Source organism: Vanessa atalanta, chromosome 5 (genome assembly GCF_905147765.1).
Source record: "Vanessa atalanta chromosome 5, ilVanAtal1.2, whole genome shotgun sequence".
Classification (NCBI taxonomy): Eukaryota; Metazoa; Arthropoda; class Insecta; order Lepidoptera; family Nymphalidae; genus Vanessa; species Vanessa atalanta.
The window spans coordinates 3,784,066-3,804,328 of NC_061875.1; the positions used below are offsets into that span (position 1 = coordinate 3,784,066).

General features: G+C 36.4%; 2 protein-coding genes across 3 annotated transcripts; one reads left to right on the forward strand and one right to left on the reverse strand.

Annotated features, from left to right (window-relative positions):
• Positions 1–136: 136 nt before the first annotated feature.
• On the reverse strand, positions 137–2,277 carry LOC125064139 (probable rRNA-processing protein EBP2 homolog). The gene is made up of 5 exons (XM_047670967.1): positions 2,102–2,277; positions 1,793–2,013; positions 1,418–1,576; positions 798–945; positions 137–545 (listed from the first exon to the last, which is right to left on the reverse strand). Exons 1-5 carry the CDS (start codon positions 2,153–2,155, stop codon positions 183–185), a joined length of 945 nt encoding a protein of 314 aa, XP_047526923.1. The 5' UTR covers positions 2,156–2,277; the 3' UTR covers positions 137–182.
• Positions 2,278–5,399: 3,122 nt separating this feature from the next.
• Positions 5,400–19,902, forward strand: LOC125064137. 2 transcript variants are annotated; one of them, XM_047670963.1, is made up of 12 exons: positions 5,400–5,558; positions 6,197–6,312; positions 7,055–8,763; positions 8,842–11,299; positions 11,381–11,559; positions 11,672–11,849; positions 11,946–12,378; positions 12,570–12,673; positions 12,753–14,051; positions 14,916–15,186; positions 16,092–16,208; positions 16,594–19,902. In XM_047670963.1, exons 2-12 carry the CDS (start codon positions 6,274–6,276, stop codon positions 16,620–16,622), a joined length of 6,816 nt encoding a protein of 2,271 aa, XP_047526919.1. In that variant the 5' UTR covers positions 5,400–5,558; positions 6,197–6,273; the 3' UTR covers positions 16,623–19,902. The 2 variants fall into 2 exon arrangements, with proteins under 2 accessions (XP_047526919.1, XP_047526921.1); XM_047670965.1 differs by having other exon boundaries at positions 12,585–12,673.
• The last annotated feature ends 361 nt before the right edge of the window (positions 19,903–20,263 follow it).

Consider the following 20,263-nt stretch of genomic DNA (forward strand, 5'->3'; position numbering starts at 1 on the left):
CACGCTATTAAATAGAGTTAAAAACTCACACTGTTTTTTGCATTCTAGAGCTTACTGCAAATTTCTTGACATAAAAACCAGGCTCTAAAATAATGAGGCAGTTAACTACTAATGAAATTGTAAATGAAAAAATGCACTGAATAAAATCATTATGTATTTATTTTTAAATGGTAATGTTAGGACTATCGTTTAGCATTATTCCTCTTAGATTTTCCAGGTCTTTGATTCTTCTTTTTGTTATTGGGCTTAAAAGATTTAGATTTCGGATTGAAAGGTTTCTTCTTGGCTGAACTGTTGAAACCTTCCATTTGATTTGTAGATTCTCTAGTATTTAGTTTTGATCCCTTCTTTTTGCCTCCATAGCCAAACTTTTTATCTTTCATTGCTCGCTTCTTATTTACATTATTTTTGGGATTACCTCTACCCATGTTTTTACTTTTATTGTCCTCTAAAAAGTCCAAATCTGACGATTTACCTTTTCTGACTCTCTTGAGTTGCTCTAGCATTTGTTTTTTGTCTGCTATTTGTTTTAATTTTGTGTCAATCTGTAATATAATCATAGATATTACAACTAAGTAAACTTTAAAGAAAACATTACATAACATTATTCCTAAGAAGATTTTAATAGCAAATTAAGTAAGATTAATGAATTAAAAGAACATCTTGCATTAATCCAAATTATACATTTCTTTTCTTTAATCAATACTTAGGCTATCTAACTTATCAGTACACAAAATATAATATATTTGTTTTTAATAAATAGTATTCACTTTACAAGAACATAATTATGTAAATACCTGAACTCTCTTGCCAATTTTCTTTTGTTCTCTCAACTGGCGCACCTTTTCTGTGCGAGCTTGGGCTGCCTGTTTTGACATCAAATTCTTGCGAACCTTTTGCATGTGATCATCTGATTTCGCCATTTCAGCGAAATAGTCATCGGGTCTGTGAACAGATATCATTATTATGAATCTCTAATTACAAAGTGTTGCAATCAAATTATACTATTATTAAGATATTTAATATTAGAAATAATATTGATCAGAGCTAATTATAAATTTTCTCAATAATATCCAATGATAATACTGAGAATAACTGATGAGATAGATTCATTCAATTATTAAAAAATTTGCAACTTTACATAAACACACATAATTAGCTCTTAAGAAATATTAACCATTCCTTACATCACCAATGGTCCCTGAGGATATGTCTTGTGCATATAATTACACTGACTAAAAGCTCAAATCAAATCAAACAGCTGTTTTGCAGTAGAATATCTGATGAATCGGTGATAACTACTCAGGCAGGCTTGCACATGGCCCTACCACCAAGTACATACCACATATTATTATAATACCAAAAGGTACCCGTGAATATAATCTATCTGGTACTTAAATCTAATATTTGGATTTACCTCTTTGTTGGTATATTTAATTCTTTGAGTCGTTTGATTCCATCAATTGCTGCAGCTTGTGCTTGACGATGAATAAGATTCTCTCTTTTAAATTCATTCAAAACAGGGTCTTGAGTTGGATCATATGCTAGTTTTCCTTTAGTATTTTCTGCTATGTTCCTAAAAAATATATATAGAATTTAAAAAATATATATATAAGCTGGTATTTATTGTTATACTACCGAAGTTCTTTGGCTGCACATAATGTATCATATATATTTTAATCAAAATACAACTACATTTATTGAATAAGAGTAAGATTATAAATGCAGATATGTGTTGCCTTTTTTTGATCTTTAACAATTATGTCGAGAATTTATGTTTATTAATACTCACTTTCTCCTAAGTGCCGTTTGTTGCATCTGTAAAGCAACGTCGGGTGCCATAGGAGCTACCGTCGTCACTAAATCCAATGTTTCCACCCATGGTAGTTTTAATTCAAATTCTTTTAACTTCGCTTTTAAATCTGCTACATTATTCATAAATTTCTTTTCAATTTTCTCAATTTCCTCATTGAGACCCGGCTTAAGGAGGCCTTTGGCAAAAGCCTCTTGAAGCTGTTAAAAATAAACACGGATCATAAAACACATGTACCAAAAACTAAGAAAAGTAACGCACTAACGTGTATCATAATTATAATATTACCTCTTCATCGGAGTCCACTTCAGAGTCACTATCGTTTAGTACAAAGTCACTCATTTTTATGATTCTATTGCAATAATTATAATAACCTTAGATTCTGTCACAATAACACATGAAATAACATAACCTCTATAACTAATGACAGGCGAAGTGGTTAATGGTTAAGTAAGAGCGCTTTGACAACGTGCGAATGACAATTTCAACTTGACATGACAGAATATAGTAATACAGATGGAATAATGCAATACAGAATACATTCACTACCACAGATTATATACCACTGCAGTTTGTTTAACGTAGTGTCACAAAACACTATTTTGTTAGGGTTTCAATAGAATTTTGTTTTGTTAAAGGAAAAACGCTATAATCCTGTGAATGAAAAACTTTACTTAAGAGTAAATAATATGGCAAAAAATACTTTTTTTAATCGAAGAAATCTTTTGTTGCTTTAATGTATCGTGCGCTCCACCTGCCTTTTATTTTATAATTTGAGTCTACTATATAATTTATATAATATGAAGTCATCAACGTTAAAAATAGTTTTATATATTTAGTATATAGTTATGTATTTCTGCGTTCTCTAATTTTAAAATTAACAGTATGACATAATTACTTGGAGAGGGTAAAATACAAATGAAATTAAAATTTAAAAAGACAAAAATAAAGCAATCTTCTTATAAATACTTTCAATGAATTCAATATAAAGTAGACTTTTACACTAAGCAATTAAATTGCTGTATCTATATTTAAAGAAATTTTTGACATATAATATAACGTCCCGATATACCTACTTAATATAATTTAATGAAATATTGTTGATAAATTTATTATAATAAAATTCATGTATCACAAATATCAATTTCTTAAAGTTGTTAGGTATAGTTATTACCATTATATTAAAATATAAAAAAATAATGATCGCTTAAAATACTTACCTATTCACCATACATCGCCTTAGTATATAATTATTTAATATTTTATTAAATATTTTGATATTACATATGTACAAGTATAGAACTTAATTTTTGATCGATTTTGATGATTGAATTGAAGTAAAATAACAATATATCGTCAATATTGAAAAACTGCTAACGAGTAACTACATATGTAGATTCCCCTAATTGCATCTGATAATGACTGTAGTCCAACGCAGATTTCCTCAAACATTTTGAAAAGTTGCAATTTTATAAAATTATTTTTATTTTTCAACAACAACAAAACCTTGTTTCTGATAAATTTCGTAATTTTCATGAATTCTTATCAGATATTTATTTAGTTACAAAAAGAACATCCAAAATCAGAATCCATTACAAATGTGTTTATTGATATTGTTTTCGTCCAGTAAGGCAGTATACTGTGGCAGCCGGTTATAGACAAAAGAGTTATTCTATATTTTATTAAAGATTTCTTTTTTTATCGGTTTAAAAAAATAAAGATAGTGAAAATCTTAAATGTGCTCTCAACAATACTTTAAGCGCATAAAATCATATATTTTTACATTTTTCTAAGATTAGTTGTAAAATGTTCGACAAGTACATCCAAGCTTATCCAAAAATTTACAACTATTTTTTTAAAATTTTACAGCTTTGATAATTAATAGTATGTTATTGCAATTAAATATTTTAATTACTCAAATATATATTTATTCAGTACAAATAATAATAAACACGGAATTGAACAAAGCATAAAGGGAAATGTTAGTAAACAAAACGTGAAACGTTCCAAGAGCGCAGGAGTAGAGTTTTTCTTTAAATTACCGCGACGCACTAATATGTATTTTTAAAATTAAAAGGAACTAACGCAGGGGGTGGAGGGAAGTGTCAAGGAAGAATTGCACTGGATGTCGTCGAATTCGAGGAGCCTTAAGGTGGGCACTTGAGGTGTTGTTTTCGGCCACGTTGTGACACAAATGTAAGCTAGTTGGCCGACGATTGACTTATATTAAAATTGAGGCAGGATGAGAGATCCTACTTCATACCATCTTCCATATAGGATCCGAATAGGATAATTAGCTTCAGGCTCTCTTGAAAATAGACATAGACATACTAAATTAACGAATGAAAATTATTTATATTTTCAGGAGAGTTTAACGGAAACTAGCGTAGGTTCAAATTCTCGTGCTCTCGACTCTGGTGGCTCTTTCCTCTAAAATTTTTGAACACCGCCGTTTCGTCGCGGCATTATTTCGAAATAGCAAAACAACGGTCTATTTGGGATTCTCGACACGAATTAAATCAAAATAAGATAATTTAGGTCATTGTTGCCTGTCGTCATTTATTTTTTAGCCGCGTAAGATGTTCATCAAATGATTGGAATTTTTTATATCAAAAACTGCAAACACATTTTTGAGTATATTGTATAATCTGTGATAATGGGTATTAAATTGGCCAATGTCCATGTAAAAGTCTCTCAGCGTTGTATGGATAAACACGATATCTTCGTATAAGTTTCATTTATGCGATTCGTCCTTACCATTTTTCCTTATATAAATAAAACAATTTAAATAATTAAAGTAATAGAAGTAAGCATGCTGATGTCTCAAAGGTAGAATGTAAGGTGGGCTCATCTTATGGCCTTGAAACACAGTGTGTCTAGTGTGTGCGCCTCGGGTGTATTTTATGATTAGTCCGGGCTACAAAACTAATACAAAAACCTCATAATATATAAATTATTAAAATAAAAACATGCATGATCTGTCAATACAAATTCATTTCAAATTACTCTATCGTACATATAAGAGGAAAATTTACTAGTGTAATATTATTAAAACTGAATTATAAAACTAATGCAAAAAACGAATTGATTTAATACAATATAATTTGTATAAAATCTACTACAACTATTTATTAAGACCTACCTCGCTAATATTTGATTAATCAAAAAGTAAGATTAGTTTTACAAAGTGTATTTTAAATATTTTTAAAAGGGAGAGATATTTTTTACATTGTATTAATGTAACTTTATTTTTTGTTATTTCTGAACGCATTTTAATAATAATTGCTTATGGTTAAAATAAATAAAAAAAAGATGATAGCTATGGTATCATCATAGACTATTTGAATAAAAAAAGAAAAAATATTATCTATGAATATTGGAGTCAACTTATAATCTTTTTAATGCCGTAAGTATTATTATTTACATTTTTTGTAAAATAACTCGGTAGTAAATTATTTTAATATTTTATATAACTATTTTTTATGAATTTTAATACATTACAAATCTTAAATCGAAACAAAAAAATATTAAGTTAAGCTCAAACGGAAGTCTTGAGTACTTGGACATGTTCCGTGAAACCCCCCGATGTTTTGTATCAAGAAAATGCAATGGCCGCCATCTTCGACTCTTGTGAATGTTTTGGTCGTAGTTTCGAACTTTGAGGCCTTTTTCATTTGTGCTATGCAAATACTGGATAAAAATCGTTTCGCTACATCGTAGAAATTGTTATATTGTTTGCGAACAGGTTAGTATTGTCTTCCTTCACAATTTTCTAGAAAAGTGTTTACATCTGGATTTCGTAGCCTAACTTTTGTGATGTCGTCTTTTATAGGGAATTATTTGTGTTATTACCAGCAGTAACAATAGTGATACGCTGATATTGTTATGGTTAATTCATTTTTGCGATAAGAAGTGATATAAATATACAAACCTCATTTTCGTATGTATTTATATATTTCTATCCTTTGTTACTAAGGGGAATATATATTAATGTCCTACGAATCAATCTAGTATTATTTTCAGTACAAAATCTTTTATTTCCACTGTGTTTTTCACTTTAAGGTTAGTGTTTACTTTTTTTGATGTTTAGAGACATTTCAGTTTTCGTGCCACAATAATGGCGGCAGTAGATTTTAACCTATCTATATTTTTTCGTGATTTACGCTTGAATACCATATGCTGTTATATATTGTTTTTGTTGTTATTTCTTGTATTTTCTCGTAGGAAGCAATAAAAATGTGACTTTCGAGTAATTTCTGAAACAATGACCTCGACTGTCATGTCGTATTTGCGGACTAAAAATATTTTCACAAGATTGTTATGCCGTCAAAACTTTTGAAGATTACGAAGGTGGATGGATAAAAAGTCGATTTTCGATTGCAGTCATATGAAATAAACCTTGGAGGCCGGGAGCTCTCCATCGCGTCATCTCGGGCTGGACCCAAGATGCTATTCACAGCATGTCAGCGACATCAGAATATGAACCTAGGGTCCGGCAAGTAAGTAAAATTAATTCTTTTGCTTATTGCCGTGTTTGTAAATTGGACCTTGAAAATCATCTTTGACTATGTTTCACACATTAATATTCATTAAAAATACTATTTAAGACATGAAATCGTTTAACAAATTAATATATAACCATTTATTTACATTTTAACAACTTTTCTAAAACTATAATTTCATTATGCGTGCAGTATATATCTACTAGTTAATATTATATTATAGCAGTAAATTAATTTTGCATAGTATTAGATAATTACAATTAAAGTGCATGTAACAAATAAAGATTTGAAAATAAATGTTGTATTATTATACCTTTAGATAGTAAAATTCAAGTAGGTAATATAGTTTTCAGTAATTTTTTACTGTGAGTAATTGTCATGTTAGTGTTTTTTGATATTTATTAAGTTATCAGAAGCTCAGCAGAATGAGGGCATTTGATATGTTATTTTGTTTTATTATTCTAATAAGTACTTGATGCTTTTAGGTTGATCATATGTAAATAAATTCATTTAATAGGGGACGGTTCATACTATCAATATGTATCTGTGAAAGTTCTAAACTTTTATGTACTAAGTTTTAAGGTTGTAATTATAATTGTGCATGTTCTTTTAATATATATTTATTTGTTTTACTTCAATATTAATTTGATAAGGATACAGCAAATCTTTAAAAATATGTCCGCTCTGCGACCTATATTTTAATAGATTTTTTTACTAATATTGAATTATTTTTTTATAGAATTATGGGCCGACCCCCTCCAGTGAAAATTTGTATGAACATGTGTTGGATCACAAATTAACAGATACTATGGATATATCAAGTGTACGAGCCCCAGTATTGAGGACTGTACCTGTTTCGCCTACTCAAGGTGACCCTGAACCCGATTCCACAAACCCTGAAAGCATAATTCAAGCGGTTCATAAAGTTGACAAAAATATTGAGTATCATATTAGTGAGAAGAGGTGTGACACAGAGATGTCTGTCGATTCACTTTCGAGGATTGTTAGAATTGAAGAAACTCTTGATAGTGTAGGACGGATAGCCTACCCTATCATACAAGAAGCTGATGATTCAGGAGATGGAAATTTTGCAGAGAATGCTGCGACTCTTATTCAAACTCCATTGAATACAGCAATTGTGCAGAATGTTACAAAGCTTCCACAAAACTTCACTATTAATGTAGATGGATCTGTAGGAAATATTACAGCTATACAGAATGTATCTCAGGATGTTTCTGGCAATCAAACTCTGTGGTTGCCTACGATCCTAGCTACTAGTGCTGCTACAGACAGTAAAAATGAAGAAGATAGACCCCCAGGAGTATCGCAAATTATTATAACGAGTGAGAGTTATGTGAATGATACTAATCAATCAGGTCGGAGAACAAACATTATTACTGAAACGAGTTATATTAGCCGACCTAAGACATCAAAAGTTCAAATTTTAAGTAACATATCTTTACCAAAAAATTCGAATTATTCACAACAATACATAGCTCAAAGTAAAGAAATCAGTGCACCAGTTTATGGAACCCAAAATCATGTATATAAGTTGAGTGCCAATGTTGTATCCCAAAAACATTTGAACAATGCAATGTTAAGCACAAAGCCACCAAAGAGTCAATCTCTTATAGGTGCTGCTTCACTTTCTCCTACTGTTATAAATAGTAGTCCAGTAAAAAATGTGCCATATAGTCACACTTATTCCAAAAGCACAAACTTAAATAAGGTAAATAATGGTGCTAACCTTAATGCTATAGTGGCAGCGTCTTCAGGTACCCAATGTCATATATTGTCCAGGGTAGTTTCTGGACCAAATAAGATATCTGTTCACTCAGGAAGAAAATCTATAAACACTTTTAAGGGATCAAAGAATTCGCAAATGTCTAATCAGAAAAATCAGTCTAGAGCTATTAAAATAATACAGCAGGCTGGTACAGCACATAAATCTGAAAACAAATCCTGGCCAGTGGCTAGTGTCACATATAAAAGCGCAGTCTCCGATTATGGTGTTGTTGAGACTCACACATCGAAAGTCATACAAAAAGTTGGAAGTCCTAACCAAAAAGTTCAGCAACCTATGGCTTTACAGAAAGTCCCTAAAGGTGAGCGCCTTGTACTTCAATCACCTTGTGGACCAGTGTTGTTATCCACTGCCCCTATCGGCACAAATCTGCCAAAAGGACCACATTACGTGCAATCTGGGTCTACACCAAATCTCAGATATGTGCAAACATATGGACCAGATAATCAGCTCTCTACTGTGTCTCAAGTATCTGCCAACCAACAGTTAACTGCACAGATTTTACAATCCTTATCCCAACCCAAGATAATGTTACATCAAAGCTCAAATATACCTATTCAGCAAGTGGTAAATCTTAATCCTCCACAGCATAAAATCGAAGAGCAAACTGAATCTAAGAATGTAAATCAAAAAAGAATTGTCTTGTAAGTAAAAGTTTTAAAAAAAAATCGATTATAGAATAATTTACATCAATGATGAATATTTAATTTTTTTTTTTTCAGAGGGGACAAATCGACACTCTTGACAGCGGAAGACATCGTCGGGATGGAGGAGAGACCTAATCTATCGGAAGAATTACGTCGATACTCATTTCAGGCATTGGCTTTTCTAATGCTAGACCACACATACGCTTTACCGGCTCAAAAGCAACCCGTCGTCGGCGGTCCAACTCCCGCGCCGTCCGCTATATCTCCGACCGTGGTCTCCCCTCCCGCCACCACGACTCCACCAACTCCGCCGAGGAGTTCCCCCGTCGCGGCCGCGCCGTCGCCGCACGAGGCACCTGCGGCTGCCGCACTCTCCCCCGTCGGGGTCGCCGCACCCCCCTCCACGGTAACTACGGTCCAACCTACCGCCCTCGCCTACAAGCCACAGTCAGTACAGGACGACGACACAGCGTCGATCATATCATCGGTGGAAGGTGAACGTCGGCCGCCCGCCGCGGGGGGTAGCGACACCGAGACCGCACCAGAAGGGGAGGAGGAGGGCAAAACGCGCTGCATCTGTGACTTTACACACGACGACGGTTACATGATATGCTGTGACCGCTGCGGCGAGTGGCAGCACGTGGATTGTATGGGCATCGACCGGAATAATATACCGGACGCATACATGTGCGAGCTGTGCCAGCCGCGCCCTATAGACCGCCGGCACGCGCGAGCCATTCAGCAACGAAAACGAGAAGAGTTGAGCGCTCTGGGCGCGTCGGACACAGAGTCTGAACCGGATCTGGCTCGTCCGCCTGGTCAGAGAAGAAAACGCTTACTGACCGTTACTACATACACTAATACGAGTGGAACTTGCGTGACGACGTATAACTCCAATCTGCCCGTACTACCTCCCCTACCGCAACCATCGCTAACCTTACCCAAACGTGGTCCCAAGCGCCCTAAGAAAGCGGAAGTGGTGAGAAAAGGAACTAAGCGAAAACTTTCTGAGAAAAGGGTGAAGCGGAAGAAAGAAATGCTGTTAAATAGAAGTAAATATAACTCGACGATGTCAAATCAATCGCACTGGCGTGACTTGTACGAATTGGCGATGACGAATCACTATAGTCCTGAGTTGCGGGCTAAAATTATGAAATATAGTAGTAAGCTCGGTAGTACGTCTAACATGGCATCTGCCATAACGACTCATTTATGTACAACTGTACCACACGCTGGTGGTAAAATACTCATAGCGACGAAGGATCTTAAAGAAAATTCGCCTGTTATTGAATTGAGAGGTAAATATATGTTATCGAATCAGCATAGACCACAATTACAAAATTCCGCTCGTGCGGGAAGTCAAAAGCCTGGTCCTTTCGTATTTTTCTATAGATTACCAAAAGATAATACGCAAATATGCATCGACACAAGAACGTATGGTAACGAGGCAAGGTTCGTGCGTCGCTCATGTAAGCCGAATGCAGAATTACAACATTGTATTGTTAAAGGTACCTTACACGTCTACTTAGTAACGATTAATGATATTCCATCCAATACAGAGATAACTGTTGGACACGATACAAATGGTGGCAAGCAACCTTGTGCTTGTGGTAATCCTAAACATTGCAAAGCAAACGGTTTAACGCCTTTGATGCCACGAAAAAGCTTGGAATACCCGCAAAGAGAAAAACGCAGTAGAAACAGATGTTTCAGCTCTTCGTCTCCCGTGTCACCACCCTTAGCGTCGCTTATAAAGACGCCTGTTAAAGACATATCACCACCGTTCACGGCAATCAAATCTGAAAAGAAATCTCCAATCAAACATGAGTTCCCTCCGATGTCACCTGTTAAAGAGCCATTGCTGGCTCTAGATTTCAATGCGCCAATAAAAGCTGATCCATACCTTGATATTAAAGAAGAACACGAAGAAATTGATCTTACTGCGAAAGAAGAAATGAAACCAGATTTGGATGAACCTGACTTTGTTAAAATTGAACCTATTATACAGAAGATTGAAAAGAAAATTGAGCCTGAGGTTAAACCTGAGCTGGAACGAGAGCCAGAGCCAGAACCGGAATCAGAACAAGAACCAGAACCGGAACCGGAGCCAGAACTAGAACCTGAACCGGAACCAGAACTAGAACCTGAACTTGAAACTGAACCTGAACCGGAACTGGAACCAGAACCTGAGCTGGAACCCGAACCTGAACCAGAAAATGCTATTGAACCTATTATAGAGACTCCAGAAATTAAAGCAGAGGAAACCGACTTAAATGAAACATTAGTTAAACCTCCCGTTATATCTGATGAGGCAATAGAACAAGAGAAAATCGAAGAGAAACCTATTGAACCTAAAGTCGAACTTGAGAGGCCAGTCACTCGAGAGTTGACTGCCAAGTCTGCTTGTCATGACAGGTCATCGAGATCAAGTCGAACAACTTGCGTCAATCACGATTCGTTGGACGATAAAACCGATGACTCGCAAGACAAAATACAGACCGTGTCAAATAAGGAAAAGGACAAACGCAAAATGGTATGTAAATCTATTTTACTTAAACAAATCCCTTATTTTTTTGTTGGATCCTAATTTTAATGTCTTTTTATTTCGTTTAAGACTCGCGAGGAGAGAAAAATGGAAGCAATAATGAAAGCATTTGAGAGAATGGAAAAAGCACAACAGAGAAAACAAGAAGTAAAAGAGAGACAGAAGCGAAGAGAATCTGACCCACATCCGAGTAACATAGATAAAGATGACGACGATGACATACACTGTAGTGCTAAAAAACGAAAAAAGTAAGCTTTATATTTTGCTTACCAAATATTTAAGTATATATTAATAACTTAAGTTTTCATTGATTGTGATCTTTAGAAATAAAGAAATTATAAACTATTTATGTTATTTTAGACGTAGAGGACGGGCTCGAACAGCGTCACAGTCCAACAGACGCCGATTAAATTCGGCAGACAGCGACCTTGTAACCTCAGGAGATGAAGCCACACCTTTGTCTCCTCGAGCTCCTTCGCAACCGGAACAGTCACTGCCTATGCCGGAATCTGAGAGGAACCACGAACCTGTTAGTGAGGTAAAATAAAAATCTATTTGGAAAAAGTTGAGTTTTTAAATCTATGAACGTATTATAGAAGTTATTCTCACTACTACTATAATTATTTGTCTACAGGACCTTGGATTAAGCTCGGCCTGTCTGCTCGTTGAAGCTGCAGTGGGTTCTGTTGAATCGGCGTTCAAACTTCCCAAAACCAAGAAGACAATGGCCACTGAATGGATAGGTCGATCTCCTGAACGAACGCCATCTCCGTACCAATCACCCTACAGACCGCCTCTAGTTTCAGCTACCTCATTAGAGAGCCTCGTTAGGGTAGCGTCCACGATGATTGGTGACCTTAGCGGAAACCAGGAATACAATGAGGATGTACACCATTCGCCTCCCAGGACTCCAGGTAGAGAGAGAAATAGACCTCCGAAGAAGGCTAAGAGAATCACAAGAAGCACTCCGCCTATAGAAGTTGCAGAGGTAATTCCTGTCCAACATAGTGCTAAGAAACGTTGGTTGCGGCAAGCTATCAGTGAAGAAAGTGATTGCCCGATGGCCGGTGAGCAGAGCATTTGATTTCTATGAAGATCAACTCTGCGACCCTAGTTTCTTTTTGTAAAATCGTATATATAAAATGGCAATTTGTCTGGTACAAATATACTATAGTTGTTGGTTCAAACAAGTGGAGTTGATCTTTACCATTATTTCACCGACAATTTAAGTTACTACGTAGTACTATTTAAAGTGTAGATGCATTTGTTCCAGAATCTCCGCCCAATGAAATAGTGACGCCATTAAAAAAGAGAAGAATGGCGAGGGAATCTTTATCGTATGAACAGAATACCATAGTGCCTGTAAGGAATAAATTAATTATTTCCACAGTTAGTTACTAACTTACAAATTATAGCTACTAATTTTATTTTTCTTGTCCAGTGTAACGACGAGACTTCGCCGGTATTGACGTCTGAGGACTCTCCTGTCAAAGAGGACGCCCTGTCACTGGCTCGGCAGTACAAACGTAACATAATGGAAATGTACAGCAGAGATCGGACCCGCTCCGACAGCGGGCAGGGCTCCGACGATCAGTGTAATATTGACCATGACGTGCTTAATGTCAACTTAAAAGGACCACATGACAGCGAGCACATACGTAGAATTATAGGTGTACCTACTCCAGAGGAGGAAATACCGCCCGAGATAGCTAAACCAGAACATGTTTCTACTAATAATAATAACTTAGAATTAGAAGAATGCTTGTACAATAAGGTCGTTCCTATGGAAATCGATACAACAGTCATAACTCAAACAAAAATAGAATCAAATGAGAGTATGCATGATATTAAGGGTGCAGAAAGCCCAAGCGATAAAGTAAATAGCTCGCAGTCGGCCGACACGAGCGGTAACTCTTCTCCTCAGCGTGACGAGATGGACGACATTCAGAAAAAAATACATTCGTTTCACACGGAGAACATACAAATATTGAAAAGTCGAAACAAAAAGCCACCTAAAGAGAAGCGGAAGAAGGTCAATTTGAATTTCGATCTCAATATGGTGGACGACCAGATCAGTATCCAGCTGCGAACGGAGGACGATACGAACTCCAAGTCGCCGGAGATGAACGGGGACGCACACGACGACGGCAACTCCCACGAGGATGCCAAATTGCACGTCTCACCGGAGAACATACCGCTGCCGCCCGTCGAGTCTATACCTCTCCCCGCACCCGAAAACATACCCCTCCCCGAGGAGCCCAGTCCGATATCGATCATCCCCTCCCCCGAGACGATCCCGCTGCCCGAGGAGCCCATGCGACCGGCGCCCGTGACTATCGTCGAGAGGAAAGAGGAGAGGGACCCGATCGAGACCACGCTCCCGTTCTCGTCGCGCTTCAGCTCGACCGGCCTCTTCTCCGGGATCTTCAGCAACATATCGCACGCCCTCAAGGAGGGGCCGGCGAGCGAGAGCGTCCCGTGCGCGGCGACGATCAAGAGCGCGATCGACCGGTCGACGAGCCTCGACGGCGGCCCCTTCGACAAGGACGGCGGCCGGCCCGTGGACGAGCTGCGCAGCGTGCAGGAGATCCTGACGCGCGTCAACAACATGGACACCAACAACAGCGTGCTGCTGTCGGGCGTGCTGCGCGCGGCGGGCGCGGCCGGCCCGCGCGCGCGCGCCAACGACCCGCGCCTGCACCCGCCGCCGCAGGACAAGCCCAAGCCCGTGCGCCGGAAGGTGAGCCCGCCGTCGCCGACACCGTGACGGGTTCGGTAACGATGGCAAGTCTGTCGCGTGGTGATTGACCTTGATTTTATGTTAAAGCTTTATTTAAACACGTCGCAATTCATTCTTACTGCGTAGCGTAAAATGTAAAGTGATAACATAACATATTAAATTAACCGGATTGTAAATTAACTGTAATTATCTATATATATATATATATATATATATTGTTTGTAAGGGTATTTTTTATCTCGAAATTATTTGACGGGTGGCACACTAACCTTATAAAAGATAGATTTTCTATGACTGTCCTACTGGTCGACTCTGACCACGGTGGCTATTTTCAGTAAAGATTAGATAATTACATATAATATAATGCATAAGAAGTCTCTGCAGACGTAAATTTTTTATTTACATTTTTTTTATTATCCATTCATATATACCATACTGTATGTATAGTACCAAATGTTTATTAAATTTTGGTTACACCGTTCAGAATAGATAAGTCAAGTTTACGGCGTACGACCGGTGATAAAATAATGATAAAATTGTGATATAATTGATACAACACAGTGTACTCGAAAAATACGTTATGTTATTTGTGGATATTTCCATGCATCTAGACCAAGGTTTCGGATAAGATAAAATAATAATAACTCTTTATATTGGCTATAAAATAACTTTTTTATATACATATATTCATCGTATTTTTTTACGAAAGTTTTGATCAATCAAAAGAAATACTTTTTAAAGTAATTTTCTTCGATTACCTATAGGTTAAAGGGATGACCCCAATAACCTAACTCTCTAACACTCGATTACCGCCGATGAGACCTACTCGTTCGTCGTTACCAATGAGCACGTCGTGGTCCCCAGCTGTCCATCAGCGAGTACCGCAAGCGGCACTCGGGCGCGGCGCCGGGCGAGGAGGGCGGCTGCGCGGGCGGCGCGGGCTGCGCGGGGGGCGAGGGCGAGGGCTCGGGCGACTGGTCGCGCGGCTCGTCGGGCTCGGCCTCGCTGTCGCCGCAGCGCCTCGACGCGGCCGCGGCCGCCGCCGTCGACGAGCTGGAGCAGCGCCTGCACCGCGACCTGGCCGTGCAGCTGGACCAGCGGCTGCGGCGAGACCTCCCCGTGCAGCTGCCTAAAGGTAAGCCCGCTGCTTCTGCGCTTTTGACACCATTGACCTGAATGTTATTTTATGAAAGGTAGCCGCTTTTCCAGACATGTTTAAAATATAAAAATAAACTGACTCTCTTGGTGTACGATGATTTTTAATGGATAATTTAATGTTGGAATTGGGCTGGTGGTTTAGCAATTAAACTATAAAAACCTCTTCAGCTTTATAATATAGTTTTATTTCATTGCCTAATAATAGACTCAGTAACGCAGTGATAAGACACTTGTGAAATACGAAACGATATATTTTATTTAGTCAGTGATATTTTATAATAATATTAAAATTACTCCTACAAATAACAGACGAGTAATTGGTCATATGGGTCTCTGTGTGTTATCTGTAAAGTTTATTTTATAAAATATATTTTTTAAAAAATGTAAGAACTTATTCAAATATATAAACTGACGATTAAAGATAAAAACAATGTACCATTGACATTATAATTGTAACTCTATTGTTTGCACTGTAAATACAATACATGTTTGAATAATTAATGTAAACTTGTTTTTCTGCGCTCGACTGTTTCACACTTTGGCTTATCTATTTTGATCCTTATCCCACACATACAAGACTTAGTTATGCACACACGAGGCGACCGGCTCTTGTACGACTGCCAAGTCTAGATGCTTCAGCCGTGAGATAATCCATACAATATAACGTGACAAAAATATGAGTAGGTCGTCTATCAGTAATTAGGGAGCGGAAGTAATGTGACGAAAACGTTTTACTATTTATATGATAAATAATGTACTAGTAGTCTGCAATAAAGAAACTAATATAAAAATAAAATTATCAATCGAGACAATACATTCAAAATTTTCCGTATATATTATGAAATTTTCATGTCATAAGTAATCATTTATCCGTGTCGCCAGGCGTGTTCGACGCGCAGCCCACCGCCTCCGAGCGACAGCGAGAGAACCTGAGCTCGCGGCTGCGGCGCGAGTTCGGCCTCGCGCTGCCCGACGACGAGGACGCGCAGGCGCCCACCGGTACGCTCCGCACCCCTTGCTGTATATACCGCGCAGGCGCTGACGTCACGGCCCGTGGACGCCTGTTCGCTCACGAAAGTGCGCGCGGCCACGATTAACTATCGGCGGGCATTCCTAAGAGGGACGCTAGTGAGATTCGATTGTATTTGTTAATTCACGGCAATAATTTAATGGTGCACCTTCGTGAGTGAACAGATCTATACACGCAAATGAACAAGGTACACACCGACGTGCACGCTGCGTGCTTGCAAACGTGCGCTGACGCATACTCGTATGTGTATGTACGATCTTAGTTACCTACCCGAGTATCGAAGATAGCGAATATGTTGTGATAATGTATGATGACACTTCAACGATAAGTAATCGTTCAATGTTTTTGTTGCAGACTTGGGCGCCAAGCGGTGCGACAGGTAGAGGCGCCTGCGCCCGTAGGCTAGACGTAGTTTTGTAAATCTCACCGGCGCCGGACCGTCGCTTGTAATATAATGTAACTTTTGTATCTCGTCTCGGTTCTCTCGTGTATATTTCTGTTTTCGATTCTTCCTCTTGTAAGTTCAAGGATTCTCTGCGAGTACAAATTGTTTTTATTTCCTACTGTACATATTGTATATAGAAAAAAATATTGAGGCGACTCACGCGGTACGTATGTATAATGGTATATGAAAAAATAAGATTTTTATATATGTACAATGTTTATGTATCTTATTGATATGTTTATTTATTACGGACAGCGGAGTCTAATAAAACGTTGGATATAGGATTTTTGTACGCATCATAATGTGTAAGTAAATTATAGTTGTTTTTATTGTTTTAATTTTTTTTTTTATTGTATACAACGGGGTAATTGTCCCGTTAGGTATATAGGTATCTTGTTAGTGTTAGATGTTTCTGGTGTAATTTAGTGTCGAATTGTCATAAGCCATTTTTAGATTTAAATACGTGTCATAATTTAAGTGAGCGCATGTGGCAAAGTTCACACCATCACAAGGCTTATAGGCGACTGGGTACTCGCTGGATTTGAGACATCGATTCTAGATTACCATTAAATTTAGAATAACTCGATAAATAATCTTTGAAACGTTGTTTGTCGAAATAAATCCCAAAGAGCAATGCTCAATATATGCTTAATATATAGTCTTAACTCTTAATCGAATTGACAATAGATTATTTACATCATCACAATAGTTGGGCATTTTAATGGTATCTAAAATCGATTCGAAATGGCCCATATATAGATCGTAAACCACATCTTTATTATACTCAACAATAGCATAAAAAACTAAATAGTAGTCCGAAACGCAATTATGCTCCCGTTGTGAAATAGACGCTGATTGTATATTAAAATCTATTTTACTTTAAAAGTAACCAAGTTACGTTAAGTGTAATTGGGTTTTGTACTATACAAGAATCTTTATTGATATTGTATACGCCAATGTGTAAATTATAAAAAAATATTTAGATTTTTCTATACACATAATTTTCGTTCTTATAACCGTTATTTATTTATTATTTTTTTTGCTGGCAACAATGGTTTTGTAAATTATTTTAAAATGGCGTCTGCAATAAGTAACTCGCGGTCATTAGTACCTGACTCGTCAACAACGAATAGATGTTGTGAATAAACCCGGTCCAACCCCAACCCAGTGAAATCGTGTGACCGATGGGCTTGCAAAATATTCTGTTTGTTATTTCTTTTCATTCGTTTGTTTAGACTTCAATCGTGGCCTAAACACACAATGGCTTAGTATGAACGAGTCTGATGTGACGCTAGAAAAACAGTAAATATAGTTTTATGTTGTTTTTATTCTCATTTCAAGTCTCGATAAAGAAGTTTGTAGCAATGGGATCTGCTAGTATGACTACGACTTTAGCCCAGTGCGAGCAAGAATCCATCCTTAATATTGCTCAATTATTTTTCAAAATTTATTCGTCAGTCAATATTGAATGTTCGTATGAAATATTCGGTCAGGGTAATGATATTTAAAAACAACAGATAAAATAATTATGCCTTTATTTAAATCTTTGTCTGTTGTTTGTAGAACTAATATGAGAAATCATATCAACAGATTTTGAGGTCAGTATTCCAGTTTCAAAGTTACCTAAGTTTAGGCCGATCTCTCTTACAGCTAGCTGACATTACAGATTTTTTATCGACCAATAGTTGATCGTTATTTTTTAATATCTAATTAGAAATGTACATTACCATAGTATTTCGTGTAAACTGTCGAGCGATAGTGAATTTGTAATGCAGTCCTGAAGCTGTGCTTTGCGCTGTATACTTTGTTAGGGATGCCGGGCATGGCCTTGAAATTACCGCCTAAATTATTTGATAAGAGTAGGCTGAGCCATATACGAAATTTGTGTTCATTTCGATACTTAATTTAATTTGTGATGCTTTGCTTTTCACTTGGTGATATCTGCTATCTTCCAGATAATTTCTCGACGTATATATTTTTTTCCTAAACGTAAATACAAGCACTCGAGTTTAGAAATAACCTATCGAGGAATGATAATATAATGTGCTTAGTTGTATGAATGTAAAATGGTATTGTCACGTTTTTGGAATTCTTATAATTTTTTGTGCGTATCCTTTTGTTATAAATTTAATATAACTATAAATATATTATATTTTTGTTGAGTGAACATTTTCACGTGTTTGATATTTTTATTGATTAAAAATAAGTTTGCATTTTAATTTAAATTTACATAATAGATATAAATGGTACTTCAAAGATGCGACAATATTATCTGATTTACAGACTACTTAACAAAACCTCAATTCTCCGCATAATGTTTAAACCTAGGTGTTAGTCAAACTGTTGCAATAATTCGCCTAAAGGCAAAACATGTAGTGGGTAAAAGATGATAGGCACGCAAAATAATAAGCAGCTTTTTATTTAATTCGTATAATTTTATATTTTTGTATAGAGAAATGATTGAAATTTATTTTTTCGATCCGATTTAAGTATTCGAGTTGTGTAACAAGGTGCGTCATGATCGTAAGTCATGAACTATGTATATATCTCTGGTTGTTAAATAGAATTTAAATTAAACGCTTTCTCCTAATGTTAAAGTGCATTTTGCTGTAACGTTTTATATATTATGTGTTTTTTGAGAGCAAAACGCCCCGTAATGTATTCACTTTTAAATTTTTGTGTCATAAATTCAAATTTATTATTTTGTATGTAAATTTGTCGATTTTTAACCAGTGTATGGACGTACATCATATAAGTTTTATTGATTTAACTTAAGTCAGTAATATAACAAAATACAGTGACAGCACAATGCGCTGCAACGTATGAAATCTTTGTAGTTATATTAGAGAAAATCTTTGTGATAACTTTTAAATATCATTCAGTAGAGAAACTGTGTCTTGTAAATAGTATAATTAATGTTAAGTGAAAAAGCTACATATATTTTGTTAAAGGTGATTGAAGAGAGCAAATTAACTATAATTTGCTTACGTCTCAGTGTTGTCTCCCACCTCGGCCTGTCCCCGAACTATTCGTTTGTAACAATGGAATATTTTGCAATACAAATTATATCATTTTTTTAAACTTAAGTGGATCGTAAAATAGTGGCGCTGTATATTATCCAGATGTTAAATATTATTATTTCTTTCTTAATGTTTGAACTAAGCATGTAAAATTTAAAATAATAATATAGAATAAAAGATGTTATGATAATTAATTACATAAAATCTTCGTTTGAATCTGCTGCCTTTCCTTTTCCTTCTGCAGACTACGTGGTCGCTTCAAGATCATCCGAGAAGACACGCTTAATATCACATTATAGCTTTATAATGGAAGGAGTAAATTCATACAATCCATACAATTTGCTTATAGCTCTACTCTGTTTTGCATTACAAACAGTTATTGAGTAATATGTGTAATAGTGTTGCAGAACTATCGTTAGCATGAATATCGATAGTTGACCTCGAAAACTATTGAGGATATCGATAGTATCGTTTTGATCAATAGTATCGATAGCTCTTCGTGAGCAATACTATTGATTACGGCAATAATATCGCTAGCTCTCTTTAAGCAATACTATTG

Bases quoted from the DNA above. Each gene is read 5' to 3' on its own strand.
- LOC125064139 (XM_047670967.1), bottom strand. From the start codon at position 2,155: ATGAGTGACTTTGTACTAAACGATAGTGACTCTGAAGTGGACTCCGAT. The intron at 2,014-2,101 runs GTAATATTATAA...TATTTTTAACAG, and splicing joins AAGTGGACTCCGATGAAGAG to CTTCAAGAGGCTTTTGCCAA. The intron at 546-797 runs GTATTTACATAA...ATTATATTACAG, and splicing joins AAATTGGCAAGAGAGTTCAG to ATTGACACAAAATTAAAACA.
- LOC125064137 (XM_047670963.1), top strand. From the start codon at position 6,274: ATGTCAGCGACATCAGAATATGAACCTAGGGTCCGGCAA. The intron at 11,300-11,380 runs GTATGTAAATCT...ATTTCGTTTAAG, and splicing joins AAAAGGACAAACGCAAAATG to ACTCGCGAGGAGAGAAAAAT. The intron at 12,674-12,752 runs GTAAGGAATAAA...TTTCTTGTCCAG, and splicing joins AACAGAATACCATAGTGCCT to TGTAACGACGAGACTTCGCC.